Below are 23,923 nucleotides of genomic sequence, written 5' to 3' on the forward strand. Positions count from 1 at the left end.
AGCCTCTAGATCCTTAATTCCTTTACCCAAGAAACTAAGGTGAAGATACCTACCTCAGTTCTCTGATGAGAACTAGATGAGACAATATTTGAAATGTATTTAGCGCAGAGCTGGTATTCAATCAATGCTCTTCATGGTGGGCATTTCTACCCTCCAGCCTTCCCACCATAGGTCCCATTCAATGAACAGAATTCACAGGAAATGCAAGGTAAAAACTATGCTTTAATAATAAGCTCTGATTTCCCTTTCACTCCAAGATTACAGCATTTTCCACTTATTTGCGTACATGACCTTATTCTTTCAGTTAGACGTGCTTAGTGCTCTAGGTATTTTAACACCAAAGTTATACAATTTTTTGTTAAAATAATCAAATATGCCAGTTGGGCTAAAGGAAAAAAAGCAGAGCCACAGGTAAGCACCTGACCCTGGTGCATATAAGGTAAAGGGGCTCTTAGCAGAAATGGCATGCTGGACATCGAGGAGCACAGGGGATATGTCAGAGCTGGAAAACCAGCTGATGTTGCTGAGCCATTTCCGTTGCACAAGGATAAATTCCTGGCCGTACTCCTCTTGCACGTCAGGGGTGAGATGGTCCAGCATGTCTTTCTCCAGCTTTTCCAGCATTTCTCTCGTGCCTAAGATACCTGGGATAACAGAGAAAACAGAGGCTCAGAGGCTGGGAGGGCCCCAACAAGCATGGCCAACCCCGAAGGGGAACCCGGCCCTTGAAAACTGATGTCTGTTGGGAAGAACCAGTGTTCCCAAAAACCTTTTCAAATATGTGCTTTATAGTGATATTTATTATATTTTTAACAGAAAACTGCACAGATGACTGGGTTTTCACAAATTGAAGAGCCCGTGTGACCAGCAACCAGATCAAAAAAGACAAAATCATCCTCAAAGCCCCCATTCTCATCCCCCTTCCCAGGAGCCACTGTCCTGATGAACAGAACAGAGAATTTTTGCCTGGCTTTGGACATGATATAAATGGAATCATATACGACATGAGAGATTCACCTATGATATTGTATAGTCATTCTCATAGCTGCATAGTCTTGTATAAATGTGCCATAAACTATTTATCCATTAGTATTCTGTGATGGCCATTTGGGTTGTTTTCAATTTGGAGCGCTTAGAAATCGTGCTGTTACAAACATTCCAGGATATATCTTTTCATGATGATTAAATACAATATAAAATATAATATACACGCTGTAATATATGTTATGTATAAAATATGTGTATACATGCTGTAAGAGAATAAAAAGATGCATATGTTTTTAAAATCAATCTCCTCTGCCTACAGTTTTGGATGTCTTTCTACATTTCCCCCTTGGTTATACAAATATATATACACATACAAGGCTTTGGGTCAATTCCATTTTACCAGAAACATAAACCAAAAAGGGTCAGTACTATACATTTTTTCCAGGAGTTTACTTTTGTGTATGTTTGTTTGTTTTTGCCCAGTGGTTGGTGGCTATAGATTGAAACCAGAGCGGCAGAAGTTTCCGTCGAAGAGTTTTTAGTCAACCACATCTCTATCAAAGAACTTTCCAGTCTTGCCTAGGTTTCACCATTTTAGGTGGCTCTGCTGTAAACTGCCTTGTAGATCCTATTCTCCTGTATTTCAGCACTTACTTCTGTAGGTTATAGTCCCCAAAGCGTGGCTGCCCAGTAAAAAGGCACATGCGTTTTGAATTGTAATAGCTACTGCCAGACCTTTTTTTGTAGAACTATTGCAGCAATTCATGCTCTCTCCTGCAAAGTATGTGACTGCGTGTGGATTGCTGCAGGGATGAGCCTTGGTTTGCAAGTTTGGTCAACACCCAATATCAGGGCCGTGGGGGAGTCTCGTTGTGAAATGAAAGCCAGTGAAATTGAAATATACTCATGGGACTGTAAACATGGTTTCAATTGCTCATTTCTTTTTATGAAGGCACATGCCATATTTAAAGAAATGATTGCCCTGACAATTATTCTGGAGGTTTCTGAGTCATGGGAAACATGTTTGCATGAACTATTGTTCCTCCAACTACTTCTCCCCTAGTTCCTGGTTTCACAGGCTAGGGGGTTCCTTTCCCTCTACGTTTCCTCTTTAAATACCTCATGGACTTTCTAATCACTCTTGTGGGGATCCCATCTAGATTTTTCAGAGCTCTCTTTATTGGTGTCAAAGCCACCAGCCCTTTGTAAAGCAGCATGCCAGTTTTGACGTGCACCCCCTCTAACCCCCGGACACTTTGGGCTACACACAATTGTTAAAACTCTCTCACTGTACATCCTATCTCTGCCTCATGTTGCTTCATATCAGCTGTGTGGCTTGGGAAATTCCTTAACTTCTCTGAGCATCAGTTTTTTCCATAGGAAATGTGATTATTATAATGCCTACCTCGTAGGATTAAGTGAGATTGTGCATGTCAGGTGCTTAAAACTTGGTAAGCAATTTGTATTGCTGGTACTAAGAAATCTGGGGTGTCTCCTTGGATGTCTTTCAGAAGCTCTTTGTGTCCCTGAAGATTCTTATTCTTGCCCCCACCTTCAAGCATTGTTCTCCAAGTTTGAGTCTTCAGCCATCTATTGTCTGACCTCTTGCCTTCAGAGAGCCCATCAAATATCAGCTTTAAAGTGAGGTCAGCCTGGCATAACACAAAGAATCCAGCACTACATCTCAGAATTTGGTTTTATATTCTCCACTGTCATCATGTCCCAGACACCAATACCGGGTGTATATCACCCACCTCACTGCAGTGACCTCACCTGGAGAATTATGTCCATTAAACCTACCCCTCAGAGCTGTGATGCAGACTAAGACTCATATGGAAAGAGTAGGGCTATAAATGAAAGCAATATTTTATTTTATTTTATTTAGTTAGTTTTAAAGATTTTATTTATTTATGTTTAGTAAGAGGGGAAAGGAGAGAAAAAGAAAGGAAGAGAAACATCAATGTGTGGTTGCCTCTTGCACATCCCCTACGGGGGACCTGGCCCGCAACCCAGGCATGTGCCCTGGAAATCAAACCAGCAACCTTTTCGTTTGCAGGCTAGCACTCAGCTCTCTGAGCCGCACCAGCCAGGGCTGGAAGCAATATTTTAGAAAACAGTTTGATGTTATCTGGTAAGATGGGAGATAATCCAACTCTATGATCCAGTCATTCCACTCCTGGGTATGTGCTGTAGGAAAAATCATGTACAGATACACTGCAGTATGTGCGACACAAGGTTCATAGAGGAATTCTTCATAATTGTCCAAAATTGACCCAAATATCCCACCAACTGTAGAAAAATTGTGGCACATCCACAGAATACAGCAATGGAAATGAATAAACCACAGCTGCACACAACATAGGTGAACTATGGAAACAATGCGGAGTGAAAGAAGCCAGACATAATAAAATACAAACATGTTGATTCCATTCAAAGTTCAAAACAAGTACAGCCAAACTCTATTGTTTGGAGATGTATCTATGGATATGGCATTGTAAAGAAAAACAAGGAATTATTACAAAAAGTAAAAGAGTGGGCACATTTTGGGGATGAGAGAAGGTTATACATATGGTAGTTTCTGGGTATAGACGACATTTTATTTTTTTGTCTGGATGTTCAGGACATGAGTTTTTATAATAATTTGTTAAACTCTGTGTGTGTATGATATACCTCTCAATTAAAAAATAAATAACATCAAAACATCGGAAAGAATATATAGGAAGTAGCTAGAGTCTGAAAAGAGCAGCTCCCCCAAAATGTTAGCCACAATTTCGGTGAATAGTCAGACCTCTAGGATTTGTTCTTCAGTGTGCTAGCAGTACCTCTCAGTTTGTGGTCTTTTATTTGACAGGCTTTTTACATCTTTACTTCAATCACCAATTAAATGTTTGATGGCCCAGAACTAAGCACGAAGTCATAGAGGTGGTCTGCATCTGTCCAGAGTTCAGATATTCAGGGAGGAAGGAGGAGGGAGGAGAGGATAGCCATCCCCTCCCAGGGTAGGAAACAAGTGGGTTACATTCTTCAGAGGGGAGGAGGTGGTGTTTAAAAAATACTTGACATCAAAACTTAATTCCCTTGGGGAAGAATGCAGGGAAGCAACCATAGATTGAAAAAAAGAACCTAGCACTTGCCCCTCTAGTCTTAAAGGCAGCCCACCCATACCAACCCCTCTTTAGTTGACCTTGAAGTGTTCAGTTTGAGCAGAACAAAGGACCTTTGGCATCCTTCCCTGGATGAACATTGCAAGGTTTTTAGGTTCAGACACTTACCTGTTTTGAAGCCTCCAGGCTGGATGATAGAGACTTTAACTTGCCATTTTGAAAGCTCTTGTCTCATGATTGCCGAAAACATGGTCAGAGCCGCCTTGGAGGAGCCATAGGCCGCCAGATTTAAAAATGGGATCCCTCCTATGGAAATAATGGGAGAAAAAAAAAATCAGGTCTGATGTTTTCATGTATGGTGATGACTTAAGTATCCCTTAGTAAATGATCCTTAATAAATGTTAGATATGAGCATGAGGCATATTTTGTGGTTTCAAATGCTCCAGCTGAAAACTTTAACGTTTGGGTAGAGGTGGGATTCAGGCCAAAAACATGTTCTCCCATGGATGAAGCATGTTCAACTAAAAAATTTTATTTGCAAAATTGTAATGAGAACAAAGACAAGCACATGTGCAAACCTAGTCTCATGTTTGGTTTGGTGAGAATCACTAAACGCCGGGAAAGCTGGTGGAACTGGGAAGCATGGAAAGGAAAGACCAGGGAGAGCGGGAGGTCTTCCTTCCAACCCTAGATAGTTGTGCTAATGTCCTGGGGATTTTAGGCAGAGCAAAATACCCATGAAATCATATCTGGCATTTGCTGAAATGTCTATGGCCTCTTGAAGCCAGGTGGTTCCATTTTTTAATATGTTTTTTAATTGAGATATAATTGATATATAATAAGCTACTCATATTTAAAGTACACAATTTGATAAATTTAGACATATGTATGCACTCAGGAAACCATGACCACATAATCAAGATAGTGAATATGCCCATCATCCCCCAAAACTTCCTTGTTCGCCTTTCTACTCCCTCCCCTGCCTCATAGCAGCTAAATGCTTAGTGCACGATTAAAGAGAAAATGAGATGATGAAATGTATGAAACAAAATACACACACAAGTAAAACTGGGAAAATCTGAATAAAATTGGTGGATTACATCATTATTAGTATGCTAGTTATAGTATTGTACTATAGTTCTGCAAAATTTTACCGTCGGAGGAAATTGAGTAAATGGTACATAAGATCTCTCTTATTCTTCCTTACAACTTTAGTAAATCTACAATGACTTTAATAGGAATTTCAATTAAAAAAAGAGCATAGCATCTCCACCCTCATGTTCATGGTAACGTTATTTCCAATAGCCAAGACATGGAAACAACCAAAGAATTCATCAACAAATGAATGAGTAAAGCAAATGTGGTATAATATATGCAAAGGAATATTATTTAGCCATAAAACAAAAGAAATCTTGCCATTTGCAACAACACAAATGTACCTTGAAAGCCTTAAGGGCATTATGCTAAGTGAAATAAGTCTGACAGAGAAAGACAAGTATGCTCTCAGTCATATATGGAATCTAAAAAAACAAAATCATAGACACAGAGAACAGATAGATGGAGTCCAGAGTTTGGGGGACGGGGCAGGATATAGGCAAAATGGGTAAATGTGGTCAAAGATATAAACTTCCAGTTATAACAAACAAATCTGGGGATGTAATATACAGTAAGTCCTTACCATTGTCAAAAGGTCTCCGACTTTAAGAAAAAGAGGTATAACTATAGGTTAATTGATATAAACAAGAGTTAAATTTCCACAGCATCTGGGCACCGTTAATAATGAAACTGGTCAAATTAAACAATATCGTTTGAGGACCTACTATACTGCATAGTGACCATAGTTAATTCTATATTGTATATTTGAAAGTTGTTAAAAATAAGTCTTTAAAAAAATTCTCATCACAAGAAAAAAAATGTGTAACTCCATGAGGTAATGGATATTAATTAATCTTATTGGGTAATCATTTCATAATATATGTATACCTCAAATCATTATGTTCTACACCTTAAACTAATAAAATGTTAAGTGTCAATTACACATCAATCAAATCTGGGGGCGGGGAAGAACATAGGCATTGAAGTAGAGAATTGTAGAATGTCAATTACCATCATTCTTCTTACATTATTATTAGAGTTTTGGTCTGGCTCACATAATTTCCTTTGGGGAAATACAGGCATACCTCGGAGATATTGCGAGTTTGGTTGCAGACCCCCTACCCCCAATAAAGCGAATATTGCACAAAAGCCAGTCACAATCTTTTTTGCTGGCAGAGGTCTTGCTTTCACTTCGTAAAAATCGTATCTGTGAAGTGCAACAAAGCAAATCGCAATAAATAGAGGTGTGCCTGCATTCACCCTTACCTTCTTGCCTTGGAGGAAGGCTGCCCAGTCAACGGTTCTGTCCTTCTCATTCAGACAGACAGACCTGCCCATCATAATACTTCCTCTGCTGGGTGTGGAGATTGGGTTGGGTCTGGGCACGTGACCTTAATTGAGCCACAGAGCCCTGATATAAATAGTGGTTTTTTAAAATGTTCCTGGCTACTTAAGTACAATAATGGTGAAACAAAGGAGCCCCCAGAGGCTGTTTTTGCCATCACTTAGGGTAAGCAAAGGACAGCAGAGGAGCCAAAGGGGAAAGCAGAGTCAGAGGTTAGGGTGGAGGAGGGAAACTGTGGAGATGGGAGAGGGTTATAGTGATTCCATCTTTGGAATCACTATACATACAGTGTGATTCCATACAGTGTGACTGAGAACCACCAGCAGCAGCTAGGAACCTGTTAAAAGTGTAAGTCTACAGGTCCCCCTCCAGACTTACTGAATCAGTAATCCTGGGGGTGGGTGCAGGATTTTTTCTTATTGTGGTAAAATACATACAACATAAAATTCACCATTTAACCATTTTAAGGTGTACAGTTCAGCAGCATTTAGTAAGTACCTTCACAATCTTGTGCAACCCTAGTGTCTTGTCCCACGATATTTTCAATGCCCCAAAAGGAAGCCCTACGCTCATTAAGCAGTCACTTCTCATTCTCTTTCACCCCAACCCAACAACCATTAATATGCTTTCTATTTCTATGGGTTTGCCTATTTTGGACATTTCATATAAATAAGATCATCCAGTATGTAGCCTTTTGTGCCTCGCTTCTGTCACTTGCCATATTTTGTCAAAATTCATCCATTCTGTACCACGTTTCAGTGCTTCATTCTTATTTTTGAATGAATAATATCCCGTTGTATGGCTAGACCACATTTTGTTTGTCAGTCCACCAGCTGATGGCCATTTGGGTTGTTTACACCTCTGAGCATTATGAATAAAGGTACTATAAACATTTGAGTACAAGTTGTTATTTGAACACCTGTTTTTTGTTCTCTTGCATATATACTTAGGGGTAGGATTTCTAGGTCATAAGATAACTGTTTAACTTGTTGAGAAACCACCAGATGGTTTCCACAGAACCTAAATTGTTTTACATTTTTATCAGCAACTTGGGAGACTTCCAATTTCTCCACACCCTTGCCATCAAGTGTGGTGTTCTGTTTATTTGTTTGTTTGTTTGTTTGTTTGTTTTTATTACAGTTATACTAGTGGGTGTGAAGTGTTATCTCATTATAGCTTTGGTTTCCTGAGGTTGTTTTTAAGTAGTCCTTCTGGTGATTTTAATACATCCAAAGTTTGAGAAAGTCACCCAGGGACAGTAGTAATCACTAAAGAATTAGTTAGAGAAATGCAGAATCTTAGGCACCCACCTGCCTCAGACCAACCAGTCAAAATCTTCATTTTAACAAAGATCCCCAAGTGATCACTACACACATTAGTATTGCGTTGGCCAAAAAAATCGTGTTTTTTTTTTCCATGCAATGGCTCTAATAGCGCTTAGTTGTCTTCAACTTCATTCGAAACAATTTTTTTAGATTGTATTGTGACAGCTGCCATATCAGTGTGCAAAGAACTTAATCAAAATTGGTGAATTTTTGTGCAGCCATTTTAATATTACAGATGGAAGAAAATATGCAACACTTTTGGCATACGCTTTATTAATTCAAAAAAGGTGAAAATGCAACTGAAATGAGAAAAAAAGACTTGTGCAGTATATGAAGAAGGTGTTGTGACGATCGAATGTGTCAAAAGTGGTTTGCAAAGTGTTTTGGTGCTATTAGCCTTTCGGCCAAATACTTCTTTGCTGTGGGGTTGTCTTATGAATTGAAAGATGTTTAGCAGCACCTCTGGCCTCTACCCACTGGAATCCAATAGTGGAAGATAGCCGACTTATTCAAAATATCCAAATCAATAAAGTTATTGGTGAAAATGAAAAATGTGTCTTGTATTTTACAGAAAGAACCTAACAGACATTTTGACCAACCCAATATCTGAGAAGCCCTGGTGTAAGAGACAGGCAGCCCTGGATTGCTAACACCTCCTCATCATCATTTAAGCACAGTAGAATTAGGGTCTTTTTTTTTTTTTTTTTTGCCTTGTTTTTCTGATATGTCTTTTTTGATAGCCTAGAAAAGAGAGAGAACACTGAATTTAGAGTAAAACAGACAGACCAGATTACCGACCCTGACTCCAGCACTTACCAGCTATATAATCCTAAACTAGAGTATGCTTGATATAGAAATGGTGTTAATACCTGCATCCTGCAGACCTGGATTTAAGTGATTTCAGGTGTGCAAGCATCTAATATAATTTCGTGCAGAAAAGCTCATTCAATCTTGTTCTACTCTCTTCCACTTGCCTTACACTAGCCCCCGCTTTTGTGTGAGAATTTCAGGGAAGTAACTCTCAGCTTTGGCTTCCTCTCACATCATGGAGCAGCAGAGGGACTGGCTGAATAATTTGCCGGTTTGATTGATTTCCTTACGGCAGCCAGCTCAGCAAGAAAAAATCCAGGAATGATCTGCAGTCAACTTTTCTAGACTAAGCAAGACCAGGCTCAAAGCTGGAACCATGAATTCTGCCTGATAACTGTAATTTATAGACCTGTAATGATCTCCAAGGCCACTTACTTTGGTGTAAAGTAATTTTTATGCATATTAACCAGTAACCATGCTAAACACTCAGAACCAACAATGTCGAGGTCAGAGGTTCTCAACTGGAGGTGATTTGCCTGAAGACCACCCCCATGTGGCAATGTGTGAAGATTTATCAGCCATGGGGGTGGGTGCTAATTACATCTAGTGGGTTCAGAATACAGATGCTGCTGAACATCCTACAATGCATTGGACAACCCCACCCCCCCAAAAATTAGCCCTCCCAAATATCAATAAGGCTGAGGTTGTGAAACACTGCCCTAGATTCAGGTGCTGGGTCATCCTAGCATTATCATGGACATGTACACAAGTGAGGTGACCTGCCCCAGATCACCCAACTAATATTGGAACAGAATTCAAACCACAACTGGCTCAAAAACCCTGAGGCCTGAGCTGTTTCGTAAGGTTTGTTTTCTACCATTCTTGTTCAAGTCAAGCTTGCAATTGTACATACACAAGTTTTACTCTGCAACTTCTTAAGAGGAAAACTGGCAAGAAAAAGCTTTTAGATCTCTCAAACATAAAGCTTTTTCAAGTGCCCTTTGTGCAATCAATTTAAGAATCACCTCCAAATTCTTCTCTTCCTTGGTTAAATATTTATCTAACTGCCTTGTCAGGATTTGGGTTAAAGAGCTATTGTATTACTGTGGTAAGGGTGATAAACATGATTATAGGAGATAAAATTCTACCACAGAAAGTATGGTTAACTCTAAAAGTAGTAACCTGTCAAGGGTTAGTGTGTGACAGGGAGCAGGCAGCAGGTTACTCATTGTCATCATCAGGGGTGGTGATGCCAGCAGCTGGCAGGACAAAAAGCCACAGATGCACATATAGCCAGCCTCTTCCTCAAATGTCATGGAGTATGGCTTTTGACTCTCCCATCCAAGTATTAACCAAGCCCAACCCTGCTTAGCTTTCCAGATGGGGCACATTCAGGGTGGTATGGACGTAGATGGATTTTGGGTCTCTAATGCACTACATGCCAGGTGTGGCTGATGCTTAAACATGTCATTTAATCTCATCTCAGCACAACCCTAAGAATTGACTATTATTCCCACAGTAAAATGAGGAAGCTGCATCGCAGGAAATCAGACTTTGTACTACGTCACTAGTTTATCAGTGGTAAACACAGGATCCCAACATAGCAGTTTATCTCCACTCTGTTTGACTGGCTTCCTAACTTTTTTTTTTTTCTCTTCACACGAGGATGTGTGTATTCATTTTAGAGAGAGAGGAAGGGGGGAGATGAAGAGAGAGAAAGAGAAACATCCATCAGTTGCCTAGTTACGTGTCCCAATCAAGAACGGAACCCGCAACCTAGGTAGGTGCCCTGACTAGGAATTGAACCCACAACCTTTTAGTGCACAGGGCAACGCTTCAACCAACCTGATTCTACCTCATGTCTTTCTCACTCTTTCTATTTCTTGTTCCTTTCTTTAGGGATGGGAAATATGGAAGAAAAGGCTGTTCATAATGTGGTTATGTTTTCTGTGCATTACCTAGAAAAGAATGTAAAGAAGCAATGTTTCTCTCCTATCCCAATCCTTATAAGAGCAAGGCAGGAGTGTCAGAGTCAAGGAGAAACTGAAAGATGGAGGAAAGGGCCATGAACTAAGGAGTGTAGGTGGCTTCTAGAAGCTGGAAAAGTCAGGGGCATTGACCCTCCCTTAGGGATTCTGGAAGGAATGAAGCCCTGCTGACATCTTGATTCTAGCCCAGTGAGACCTCTCACCTTTAAAACTATAAGAGAACTTTGTATCATTTAGCCTCAAAATTTGTGGTTATTTTTCATAGCAACAAGAGTAAAGTAATAAACCTGAGTTGCTGGTGCATCTACCCTTCCTCCCTGTCTTCCATCCCCTTCACCCGCCTGACCCCCATGAAAACATCAACTGTAGGGACTGGCCTTCATACCCAGCATTGGCTATCCATATTGAGGCTCACTCTGTCCCAGGCCTTCCAAGCACTCCTAGATGACATCTTTTATTGCATGTATGTGAAGTCACATACATGGGCATGGGTTATAAAAGGGAGGTTGACTCTAGTTGTTGAGTATCTGTTCATTAACATGGAGAGAAATAAATCATCAAATGTCTCACTCTCACCCAGCTGCCAAGATTGCAAATGATGGGGAGGATTGTACAGAAAACACTAGCAGGCAGCCAACTAAGACATAGGGCTCTGACAGTGCCAACAGGATGAAGACATTTGCCTACTCGCCTCACAGGGAACAAAAGTTTAGGAGGTTTGAAAACAAGTAACCTGTAATGCTAACATTAACTGTATGCAGGATTTCCTGTCCAGATCTAGGAAGCTTATATATTGGCAGTCACATTATGAAAATAGGCAACAACCCTAAATCCCCAGTAATGAATAGGTAAATTAGAAGGTATGTTAGAGTTTGTACATGAAAAGATTTGAAAGGAGAAAAAGGTTTCATTGTGTTAAGATCAACAGTAAACATACAATTTGACTAATCTTGACCCAGTCTTGCTTGAGCACATCCTGCTTTTTGTTCAGCCCACAAAGAATGCAGCAAGGCACGTCTCACATGAGGGGCACTGCATAACCCTGTGGGGAAAGGCCAACTTACCCGCCATGCTGCTGATGTTCACCAGCCTCCCCTTGGATTTCCTAAGAAGGGGCAAAAATGTCTTTGTGACTTCCACGGCCCCAAAGAAGTTCACAGCCATACATTGCTTGTAGTGGCTCATGGGAATGAGCTCCCCTTCAGCAGGTAAGCCAAGGATCCCAGCATTGTTGACGACAGCCCACAGTCCTGAGAACAGAACGAAACAGCTTTGAGGTTGGGCCAGACTAGGAAGCAGGACAGTTTATAACACTTCAAGTTCCAGAGTCAAAAGGACCCCTCTGAGATTTCAGACCTAGGCAGATAACTTAAACTCTTGAACCTCAGTCTCCTTGAATCCCTACAACTACCTACCATGAGGGGTTATGTGGGGAGTAATCTGTGACATATCAAGCAATATTTTTGGAGGCATTACTCTTATTATTATTATTGCTTCAAAACACTTCCCTACATCCATGAAGCTAATAAGAGCCTACCTCATGCTTATCCCTCCAAGGAGCGTAGAGAGACAGTATAGTATTTTTAGGACAATGCAGAATGACAGAAGAGCCTGTCTTCCCTTTTCCTTAGATGAGAAGATTTTCCAGTCCCAGGAAAGAGGAAAACCAGAGCACAAGTACCAAGAGCTAAAAAGATTGTAGAGACCCTGAGCCTTATTCTTTTCCCCAACCAGCCTGACCCCCTTGCTCAGAATCACCGGGAGGGCTTTTCAAACACAGATTGATGGCTCCCCCTCCAAAGACTGATTTGAGATGTGCGGAGCGGGGCCTGAGAATACGCATTTCTAACAAGCTCCCAGGTGATGCCCATGCTGGCCCAGACCACACGTGGAGAACCACTGTCCTCAAGTAGTAGTTTTCAACCTTGACTGCACATTATGCTCACCTGGGGAAGCTTCTCGAGGCCTCCATGCCCAGGCCACATCCCAACCAATTAGATCAGGACTCTGATATGGGGGAGGAAGGGGACCTTGGCATTAGTAGTTTTCAAAATTTCCCAGGTGATTACAATACGCAGGCTTGGGAATCACTGCCATAAATAGTAGGAAAGAGGTAAACAAAAAAATAAATAAATGACCTCTAGATGTTTCAGGGGTTGAGGGGTCTGAAGCAGAGGTGAGTGACCTGGAACCTCTTTATCTGAGAGAAATGGAGGTGACAGGACCCAGGGCATGTTTATCTTGACAGACCTGTAGCAGACTCTCTGAGTTCCCCAAGCCTCAGCATAATTAGCAACAGTGGTTTGTAAGGTGCTGTCCAGAACCAGCAGCATCCTCATCAACTGGCAACTTGTTAGAAATGACAATCCAGAACCCCACTTCAGACCTGCTGGATCAGAAACTGGCGATCAGAGTTCAGTGAAGCTCAGCACCTGATACAGCCTGACCTCCAGGCGATCCTTCTGCACGTTCAAGTGTGAGAACCTGTGCTATGTGCAGAAGACAAATGAGCCTCAGTGCTGGCAGAGCACAGAAATGGCGGGAGGCACTGCCTCCAACAGCACCTTCCGATAGCATCTAGGAGGTAGGTACATGAGGGCTGGATGGAGCATTGGATGTCTCCGCAGGGGCCAGCATGAAGCATTGACAATCCAACAGGAAATGTCCCGTCCCCAAGTACGTAGATGCTACCCCAGGGGAATAAGACGAAGCTCAAAATAACAGAAATGGGTTTGCCACATGGCAGAAAGATGGCTCAAAACAGAAATTGAGTTGAGTTATAGAAAATAAAGTTACATGTCTTGCACACCTGAGTTGGTGACATTTACGTACAATAATGTTGAGGGCATGCAGAAAAGAGGGCGCCTGGCATGTAGTAGGAGCTCCACAGCTGTTACAAGGACAGTGAGGGGTGAAGAGGAAGCCTCCACTAGCATCCCCTTCCTCAGTGAGAGTTTTGAGTCACTCAGCCTGATGCACACCTTTAATCAGACAACATGCAGATGGCAGCTTGAGAATGACCTAGAACAGAGGTCGGCAAACTTTTTGTATGAAAGGGCAGATAGAAAATTTTTTGATGTTGAAGGTCCTACTTTCTCAACTCTGCCATTATCGTGTGAGAGCAGTCAGGCTATATGTAAATGAATGGGCATGGCTGGGTGCCAATAAAACTTGATATATAAACATTGACATTTGAATTCCATATAATTTAAGTTGGTCCGAAGGTTGTGGGTTATTGTTAAGCTGATTAACATTGTTAAGCTGAATTCCATATAATTTACCTGTCAAAAAATTCTTCTTCTGATTTCTTTTAACCATTAAAAAATGTAAAACACATCCTTAGCTCACAGGCTGTACAGAAACAGGTGGCAGAACCATATAATAGCCTTTAATTGACAAAGTTAAAGAGATAGAGAACAGGTTAATAAGTGCCAGGAGTTAGGGATGACACTATGGCTCTAAAAAGGCAGCGTGAGAGAGGCTGGTAGTGAGGGAAAAGATTTGTATCTTGATTGTGGTGATTTTTGCACAAATCTACACATATAAAATTGCAGAGCTACACACACACACACACACATACACACACTTGTGTGTATAGTTAATAAAATCTGAATAAACTCTGTGGATTATATCAATGGCAACTTCCTAGTGTTGCTCTTTTACCATAGTATGCAAAATGTTAATATTGGGGGAGGCTTGCCCTGGTTGGTGTGGCTCAGTGGGTTGAGTGCTGGCCTGTGAACCAAACGGTTGCTGGTTCAATTCCTCCTCAGGGCACATGCCTGGGTTACAGACCAGGTCCGCAAGTGGGGACTTGTGAGAGGCAACTGATTGATATTTCTCTTGCATATCGATGTTTCTCTCCCTCTCTTTCTCTTTCCCTTCCCTTATAAAGAAGTAAATTTTTTAAAAAAATTATTGGGAGAGGCTTGACAAAAGGTGCCTAATATTTCCTTGTACATTTTTTTTTTTTTTGCAGCTTCCCATGAATCTACAGTTATTTCAAAATGTTGAAAAAAAAGAAAAAAACAAGGTAAAGCCATATTTGCCAACTCTCGTCCTAGAATTCTAAACTGGCCAACAAGCTCATTATACATTTAGGGCTTTAAAATAATGTTAGTTAATAATTAACAATATGTTAACAAAAATTCATTAACATGTAGTATAGGAACATAGCACAAGCTCTGGCCCTCTTCCAGGATCAGAGGATTTCTGGATTATCTACAGGTCCCAGAAGATTCTTTAGCAAACATCCTTCTTGGTGGTTTTAAAGTCCCTTGTTTTCACTGTTCTAGATCTCTGACTTGAGAGCTGAAGTTGAGAGAGACTTTGAGAATGGCAGGCAAAATGTATGTTGGTAATTCTGTCTCAGAAGAGGATTGCTCTCCAGAGTACTGGCTCTCATATACCATGGGCTCATACCTTATAAAGTGTACTCACCACATCCCTTTACCCCTGGACACTGGCATGGTATTTTCCCTGCTTTATTGATCAGTATGGCCAGTACTGCCCCCTCTGGGCCTCACTAGAGTATCTCATTGAATAAGACACCATGAAATCAAACTCATAAGAGGAACACGCTCAACCTGGTAAGACAGCAAAAGACCAGGCCAGGAAAACTACCTTTCTAGAAAATGATCACACACTGCTAAATGCTGAAAATTGATTCCTCATAACCAACAATCTATTTTTCTCTTGTCTTCTCATTTCTTAGATGTTTATTGAATACTCACTATATGCCAGGGACTGTGCTTAATGTTGATTGAATGAAAAATAGGAGGCCTAACTGAATGTTTACCTCATGCCAAGACTCTTCTAAGTGTTCTCTATATAATAACTACTCCTTTAAATAACAAATGAGGCAAACAACATTACTCTTTTTTATTGTTGTTGTCAAGAGGATATAAGCAGGAAGAGTTTGAGGCTTCCATGGAAAGCCCTATAATAAAACCAACAGAGGAAATGGAGCCTGGGTCCTGATGACATTACTTAAGTGCCTGGATCAAGACATGCCTGAAGCCAACTGATCTTATCAATCTCATAAGCAAACATATTCCCTTTAGGCTTTAGCAGTTTTGAATTGGGTTGTGTCACTTGCATCTGAAAGAATCCTGCTGGAAGCATGGTTCTGGTTCTCTAGAAGCATAGTGGTGAGGAGTGATAGATGGACAGATATTTATAATAATGCGGTGACACAGGTGTGTATAAGGTATAATGAAATGAGTGAGTGTCCAGGAGAATGAAATGAGTGACGTGGCCGGATTACCAGGAAGATCAGGCCAGTGAGGATATGTTTGAGCTAAGTCTTCTGTGGGAACAGAGCCTGCCGTTGGATGAAGGAAGTGTCTCAGAGAAAGGAAGTGGAGGCAAGAAGGAAATTTTGGCAAGAGGAAGCAGGATACGCAAAGATACAAACTAGTACATTCTATTCTGGAAAGCATTCAGAATTTACTGAGTGGACCAGCAGGTATTGCAAATTAAGAATTTGGCAGGGGCCACTACCCTGAGAGGACTTCAAGTGCTTGTTAAAGTGTTTAGATTTTATTTGGTGGTGGGTAGAAAACCACTGAACAATTTAATGAGATGAAGCAAAACACCTATCACAGAGCTGGCTCATGGGAGGAACCCAAGACATAAAGGCTCTCTATGCCAAGGGGTGTTAGGGGATGGATGACCTTGTAAGATGTGCACTTCATAAAGATTACTCTCCATTGGGAAAGTAATGGGGAAGGAGGCCACCGTGGGAGCCCAAGTGGGAGATGAGGGCCTGCGCTAAGCCACAGCTGCCCGGAGATGCTAGGAAGGGACTGGGGTGATAAAGATCTAGGAGGTAGAATTGACAGGACTCCAGAGCAATAGGATGCAGGGATCAAGGTTAGCTGCTGGTCTAAGTGACACCCAGGTTACTGGCTTGAATGTGGCAGTGCCAGCATCTGAGCCATGGGGTGCAAGAGGATAAGCTGATTTGCAGACTTGGAACAGAGGTCAGTTTCTGACAATCAAGTTGAGACGTCAGATAGACAACTTTATATACATATAGTTCCGGACAATGAGAAGAGGGCTAGGTAGATAATACAGATTTGGAAGTTACTTAAATCACAGTTGCTTAAATCTCAATGTTTCTCAACTCGGGCAGAACATTAGCATCTCCTGAGGAGCTTTAAAATATACTGATATGTAGGACACCCGCCTAGGATCTTCTTTAACACTGACATTCTCAGCAAAAAGATAGCAGCATTGCCAGCCCCATTAGCTGACTGCAATCCCCGTTGAAAGATTAGCTGAGTTACTGTAGGTAGATGCTGATGTAACCGGTTGGGGGAGGGGTGCCCAGGCTGGGTGGATATTATGAGCGTGAGACCTGCACAGCCACACAGGGCCCAGTGCTTCAGAACGGCATCATGCTTGCTGGAATTCTCTGCTGACACCATCTTAAAGTCTTAATCATTTTTTAAACTAATGGAGCCCCGCATAATTTTCATTTTGCATCAGGGCCCTCAACATATGTAGCATCCTTGGTCCAACCTGGATATTTTCAAATACTTCCCAGGTGTGAATTCCTGATATAGAGAAAGAACAGTAATAGCCCAAAAAATGTGGAGTGGGAAGTTTGGGGATGGAGCCCTCAGTAACTTTCACATTTGGGGGGTGTGGGTGGGTAGGGGGTGGAGGAAGAGGTTCAGACAGGAGAAGCAGAAAGAGTGATCAGTGAACCAGGATGGCGATAGGGGTCTGGCAACTCCAAAGCCAAGGCAGGGGAGGGTGACTGCCACATTTAAACAGTGCAGAGAAGTTGATTTTGGTGTTTAGGATAATGCTGATTAGCTTGGCCAGACCAATGTTGGATTGAAAGTGAAGTAGTAAAAAACACAGCAGCAAGGTTTTTGAAGAACTTGGCCATGAAGGAAAGGAAGGAGAAGGGGCAGTGGCTAGGGAAGGACAGTGATTATGGAGTTGTATTTTTTTTAAGTCTAATATGTATCAACATTGGTGAAAGGAGAAAAACGAGGAGGGAATGGGAGGCGGTGATTCATGGGAGAGTGACTGAACAGATGTTGGAGCGAACAGGATAAAGAATTCTGTAAGTTCTGTGAAGACAGACCATGCCTGACTCATTGCTAATGTCCTAATGTCTATGAGAGGCCCCAGCATGTGGAAGGTGCTCCGTACAGGTGTCTGCAGGTGCAGTGAGCAGCCAGAATGGACTAGAGGGCAGCAGTAATTAGAGGCTAAAACCAGTGTTGAGCATTTGCAAGGAGGTGGAGGATAACGCAGGGCATGGGTGGCTGAAGGTAGTACCTCTGTTCTGCAGCTTCTGCACCACAGTGCTGTAGGCATCTTTTATCTGCTGTGTGTTGGTGACATCCATCTGGAGCACACAAAGGCGCTCGGAACAGGTTCTTCGTAATTCCTCCGCTCCTGGTCCACGGTCATCCAGAACTCCGGCAAACACAGTAAAGCCCAGCTGGTCCAGATACTTGGACAAAGCATGGCCAATTCCGGAATCGCCACCTGCAAGGTGTCAAGGCAAGACAGATTTGTTCCAACCAAGGGGACAGGAGAAATTATTTAATAATTTTAATATTTATGATGTTCATGTTCCCTAGAGAGTGCATCTTGAGGAGTTTTCTTTATTTGCTAAGTGGGAAATAGGCAGAGAAGCCAAAACAGACAAATTTTTCTGTATAAAAAAAGGGAGATGAGGGAGAATTTGGGGTGGAGCCATACATGTAGAGGAAACACTGCTGGAGAGATGTCCAGGACAGGCTGGTGGCAAAAGAACTTTGGAAGGAATAAAACCTCTCTTTACTAAATCTGGATTTTTTTTTTTTAATTTCAAAGTGAATTAATAAAGCCAACGTTCACAGAAGGCCATCTGCTCCATCTGCTTGTGCTTACCTGTAAGGAAGGATAGCATAGAGGCCTGAGTTGTGAGCCTGGCCCCAACCACCCCTACCTGTGCAATGCCAATCAGGTTATTTTACCTCTCTGTGCTTCGACTTCCTCATCTGTAAAATGGGCTTAATAATGATATCTACATCGGTTAATATTTGTGACATGCTTAACAGGGACTATGCCAAGTAATTACCATATAGGTCTTTTCTTTCTTTTCTAACAAAACTGTGCCACCCCTCCTGATTTTCAGACCTTTATATGCACCGTTTTGGTAGGTGGGGAATTTGCCTCTACTGACAGATAAACATCTTGGTTAAGACTCAGACTGCCTGATTCTACCTCTTCCACATATGAGCCTTGGGAAATGTTATATATAGTCTTGTGGAAGTCAACAGAACAGAGAATGTCATCGTGACATGCACAGGGTCCAGCATGCCATGCGTGGCTGTTATCAGCATTGTGGCTCTAAATCAGACATGATTCTTATTTACAATGTTAGGGGTCAGGCCCTGTTGTCATAAGGCTGTGTGTTTGCTCAGGGGCCATAGAGCCTTGGGAAAGTGTGTGGCTGGGGAGCCACTCCCTGCCAAGATAAAATAACTCGTGCGCTCCAGCAACCCACAGACAGGCTGGAGCCTTCGTGAAAAGGGAAATCGTTTCATCAGTTACCCAATATGTAGTAGTTTCTGAAAATAATCATATCTAGTTCAAAATGAATGATCACCAAATTCCAGCCAGCCTCACACATACTAACTCACTGAATCCTCCTCTGGGAGAGAAGTCACTTTACTTTTGATGAGGAAACTGAGACACAGGAGGATTAAGTCATTCAGCTGGGACATGACAGAGGTTGGAACCCAGGCAGGACTTAGGATATAAACATCTCAGGCATGAAATATTCACTTCTTCCAGAGCACAGGGCTTAGCATAGTAGGTGGTAAATAAAAAGCATGTGTTGACTAAGTGGGCATTTGAGGGCACTGGGATATAAGTTCCTTAGGAACAAAGAGAGTCCTATTTCTCTAGTGTTGAAGGTATCTACCTCAAAGTAAGTGCTCAGCAAATGCTTGTCGAGCCTGCCCCAAGAGTGTGGGGGAAATGCTGGGCTTGGCTTTAAGCTGTGTCCTTTGCAATCCTTCTATTTCTCAAGGCCTGGAAATCTATCAACATGAAGCAAGCAATGAGGACTAGAGTCCCATTATGCGAGAACGGAGTGAATTTGAAATAGTGATCCATTCAAGAGTATTAATAATTCAATAAAAGAAGAAAGTATTAATAAAGTCTCAGATTATGTGCAAAATGGAAACAACATAAATCATTTTAATTCAAAAAGACCTAAAAATTGAATAGTTTCATATCTAGTGGGCTAATTTTAAGTGGATTTATGCTGTTGTCACATAGGGCCGCTGTATTAGCTGGTGAACAGAACTATATCCCATCATTTGTTGGATCAAGTCTTGAATTAGGTGAGTTGTGAATAACGGGAGTTCAAGAGTTCTTCAGGGCCATGTCCCTTAAGTAAAACACACCCACTCTGTAAAAATAAGACTGCATGTGCTCTTGGACACAAGCTGGAAGCTATATTCAGAAAGAGGGATGAAGGGAAAAAATTTATCCATAAACTTACCAATCTGGCATAACTTTTATAATTTTTGTGTTTTCTTCTAGGTTTTCTTTGTGTGCGTGTGTGTGTGTGTGTGTGTGTGTGTGTATACACTGTTTTTAGCACACACATAATTTGACAACTAATTTTAAACTAATATATAAACCAATTTTACATATTCTACATAGTCTTCAAATCCATAAACCATAATTTTTTTTACTAGATAAAATTCTCCCTATTAAAATACAGCAAAAAGAAACGATGAGAGCTTAGATCCTGGAGCCAGGACACCTGAGTTCAAATCCTGGCTCTGCCATTTACCAGCTGTGTGACTTTGACCAATCACTTAACCTCTCTGTGCCTCAGTTTCTTCTATAAAGTGACACTAGCAGCTGCCTCATTTGGTTGTTACAGGATAAAGAGATTTGATACATTAAAGTAATTGGGAAAGGGCCTGGTATATGGCAGTTGCTATCCAGGTGTTTGTTAAGTGGCAAATTTTTAAACATCCTTTCATTGCTTACTTCTAATTCCTGAACCAGAAGGTTTCAGTTCAGTTTGTATTTCACAAGGTCATCACTGTTATTCTAACCACAGTGATGAGCCAACCAAGGACCACGATTCTGCTTTCTGCTAGTGGTCCCATCTCTCCCAGACCCTGTTCCTAAGTCCCCACTTTGACAACGTCAATAGAAGCTTAAAGCAGAGCTTCTCAACAGGTGGGCACCTTCTAATAGTGGAATAGACAAACACAAATTGAGGACCTACTATGTATCAGTAAGAGGACATGGTCGGAATATGTATTTTGTGTGGCTCACACAGTATATCTTGTAGAAATTTAACCTTATGCTTCAAATGGGGTGATTTCACCTGAAAATCCAAGTTAATTGTTTTTCTTGATTAACCAGGATATGGGCCAACTCTGGGCCTACATTCCTACAATGAACCCATGAGCTGAGGCTGAGGATTCCAGTGGCCACCCCCTCACTTGGGCCATTCACTCAGTTGGTGCTGACGGTGATGATGAGCGGTCAGCAGAGATGGCCAGAATTTTAGAAATCCTCAGCCAAGACCAGAAGCCATTAGAAAGACATGAGTTAAGTATCCAGATAAAGGTGGAAAAACTCCCCTTTGGCAGAACTTAAGGGAATCAGCCAAGACTCCCCAACCCCATTTCCTCTGTGGGTGTCTGCAGAGACTCAAGGAACACTTTTTATTTTTTAATTTAATTTAATTTAATTTTAATGTATATTTGATTGACTATGCTATTACAGTTGTTCCATTTTTTCTCCCCTTTATTCCCCCCATCCCTTAGTTCATGTCCATGGGTTGTACATATAAGTTCTTTGGCTTCTCCATTTCCTATACTATTCATAACCTCCCCGTCTATTTTGTACTTACTATTTATGCTGCTTATTCTCTGTACCTTTTCTCCAGTTCTCCCCCTTCCCCTCTGATGTTCATTTTTGTGATTCTGTTCCTGTTCTAGTTGTTTCCTTAGTTAGTTTTGGTTTTGGTTTTGGTTTTTAGGTTCAGTTGTTGATAGTTGTGAGTTTGTTGTCATTGTGCTGTTCATAGTTTTTGATCTTCTTTTTCTTAGAGAAATCCCTTTAACATTTCATATAATAAGGTCTTGGTGATGGTGAATTCCTTTAACTTTACCTTGTATGCCCTTTCATTCTAAATTATATCTTTGTTGGATGGAGTAATCTTGGCTGTAGGTCCTTGTCTTTCACAACTTCAAATACTTCTTGCCAGCCCCTTCTTGCCTGTAAGGTTTCTTTTGAGAAATCAGCTGATAGTCTTATGGGAACTCCTTTGTAGGTAACTGTCTCCTTTTTTCTTGCCACTCTTAAGAGTCTCTCCTTATCTTTAATCTTGGGAAATGTAATTATGATGTGCCTTGGTGTGTGTTCTTTGGGACTCTGCACTTCCTGGATCTCCTGGAAGTCTATTTCCTTGGCCAGATTGGGGAAGTTCTCTTTCATTCTTTTATCAAATAAGTTTTCAATTTCTTGCGCATTCTCCTTTCCTTCTGGCACCCCTATGATTCAGATGTTGGAACATTTAAAGTTGTCCCAGAGGTTCCTAAGCCTCTCCTCATTTTTTTTGAATCCTGTTTCTTCATTCAGTTCTAGTTGAATGTTTATCTATTCCTTCTGCTCCAAATCATTGATTTGAGTCCCTTCACTTTTAAAAAATCTATTAAATGCCCACCTCCTCAAAAAGAAAGAAAATGGGAAGAGTCTATCCAACAGTTGGTAATCATGGCCATAGAAAAAAAAAAGGTGGTGATCTGGCTTTCCCTAATGTCACTTTTAACTTCTGACACTTCTTTCTGCCTCTCTTCAGATTCATTCATTCATTCATTCAGGGATCACTGTGTTAGGTCCTAGAAATACCACCATAAAAGAAAGATATCTTCCTGCCTTCCTGGAGCTTACAATCTGGGACAGAGATTCTCCATCCTGAGTCCCACTAGACTCCCTGGGACACTTTGAAAAGTGTCAGGACCCCGCCCTCAGACAGTCTTGTTTTGTTGATCTAGATGGAGCCAAGTACTGGCAATAGTTTCTAAAGCTCTCCAGGTTATTCCATTGTGCAGCAAGGGTGGAAAACAGTAACCTAAGACAAGCATCTCAACCTGAGGTGACTTTGCCCCCAGGATATTTGGCAATGCTTGGAGGTATTTTTGGTTGTCACAACTCTGAAAGTGTTATTGGCATCCAGGGTGTAGATGCTAGAGATGTTGCTCAACACAGGGCAGCCTCTACCACAAAGGGCTATCCAGTCCCAATGGCAACAGTGCTGACATTGAACAATCCTGGTCTAGGGGAAAGTCAGACATTTGAAGACCATTACAATAGAGAGTGAAGAATGTTATAAACAGAAAAGCTTTAAGAACTACGGGCCATCGTTTCTTTATAGGGAACTCCAGTTTTGTCCTTCAGTGAGCACTCCATGGAGAGGAATACAAGCAGGAAAGAGAAGGAACTAGGTGATCCCCAACAGGACAAGAACTTTACTAGGTTATCTAGCTCTCTGTTCCATCCCCTGTGCCTCAAACATTTCTGGGAAGTTGCTGAGTAAATACTTGTTGAATGACAAAATGACCACAGGAATAAATGGAAGTATCAAAGTCCATGTTTCTTTATCTTCCCATCACCTTGCACTAGACTGATTTTCGGGACTCTGGGCTGCCTGCACAGCTCTGTCCTGCCAATCCATCTGGTCCATGGTGCCTGATTCTACATCTCAAGGGTTTTCAAAGCCTACTTTTACTTTTTCTCTGCTTCACAGCCTCAGAGGTTTCCCCTGACTATAGAACAAAATTCAAGCTCTTAAGTCTGGCATCAAAGGTTGTGCAATGAGATTCTAATCTCTATTTCCCACTATGTCTCCCACTGGCTTTCCACTGGTATCCTGAACACTGCCCATCACTATACCTGGAAGTTCCTTTGAACTTCCTTCTCCACACTTTTGGTCACTTGGACTTTATGCCTAAAATGCTCACTCATGTCCCTTTTGCCATTCTTTACCATTTCAATAGCTCAAACACTCTTTTCTACAGAAGAACAGAGAACTCTATCGTGGACTATGTACCCATCTTCCATCTATAAGAATTACTAATATTTTGTTTCTTCTATTTATTCCCCACACACTTTTTTCCTTGCATTTTAAAGCAAATCCAACACTTAATCTCATGTTCTCCATAAATCTGTAAATATGCCAGTATACACCACTAAGAGACAAGACAAGGAATTTGTAAC

General features: G+C 41.3%; 1 protein-coding gene across 1 annotated transcript in view; it reads right to left on the reverse strand.

Moving 5' to 3' along the window:
* Positions 1-239: 239 nt before the first annotated feature.
* HSD17B2 (hydroxysteroid 17-beta dehydrogenase 2) overlaps positions 240-23,923 on the reverse strand; it is a 44,397-nt gene continuing 20,713 nt past the window's right edge. The window contains exons 2-5 of the mRNA XM_054579006.1: positions 17,954-18,166; positions 11,719-11,904; positions 4,260-4,397; positions 240-644 (exon numbers count right to left, since the gene is read on the reverse strand). Of these exons, the coding sequence (XP_054434981.1) occupies positions 301-644; positions 4,260-4,397; positions 11,719-11,904; positions 17,954-18,166 (881 nt within the window). The 3' untranslated portion in view covers positions 240-300. The remainder of the gene's footprint in view (positions 645-4,259; positions 4,398-11,718; positions 11,905-17,953; positions 18,167-23,923) is intronic.

This window comes from Pteronotus mesoamericanus, unplaced genomic scaffold (assembly GCF_021234165.1).
Source record: "Pteronotus mesoamericanus isolate MK-2021 breed Mesoamerican mustached bat unplaced genomic scaffold, CSHL_Meso_final contig_52, whole genome shotgun sequence".
NCBI classification, from domain to species: Eukaryota; Metazoa; Chordata; class Mammalia; order Chiroptera; family Mormoopidae; genus Pteronotus; species Pteronotus mesoamericanus.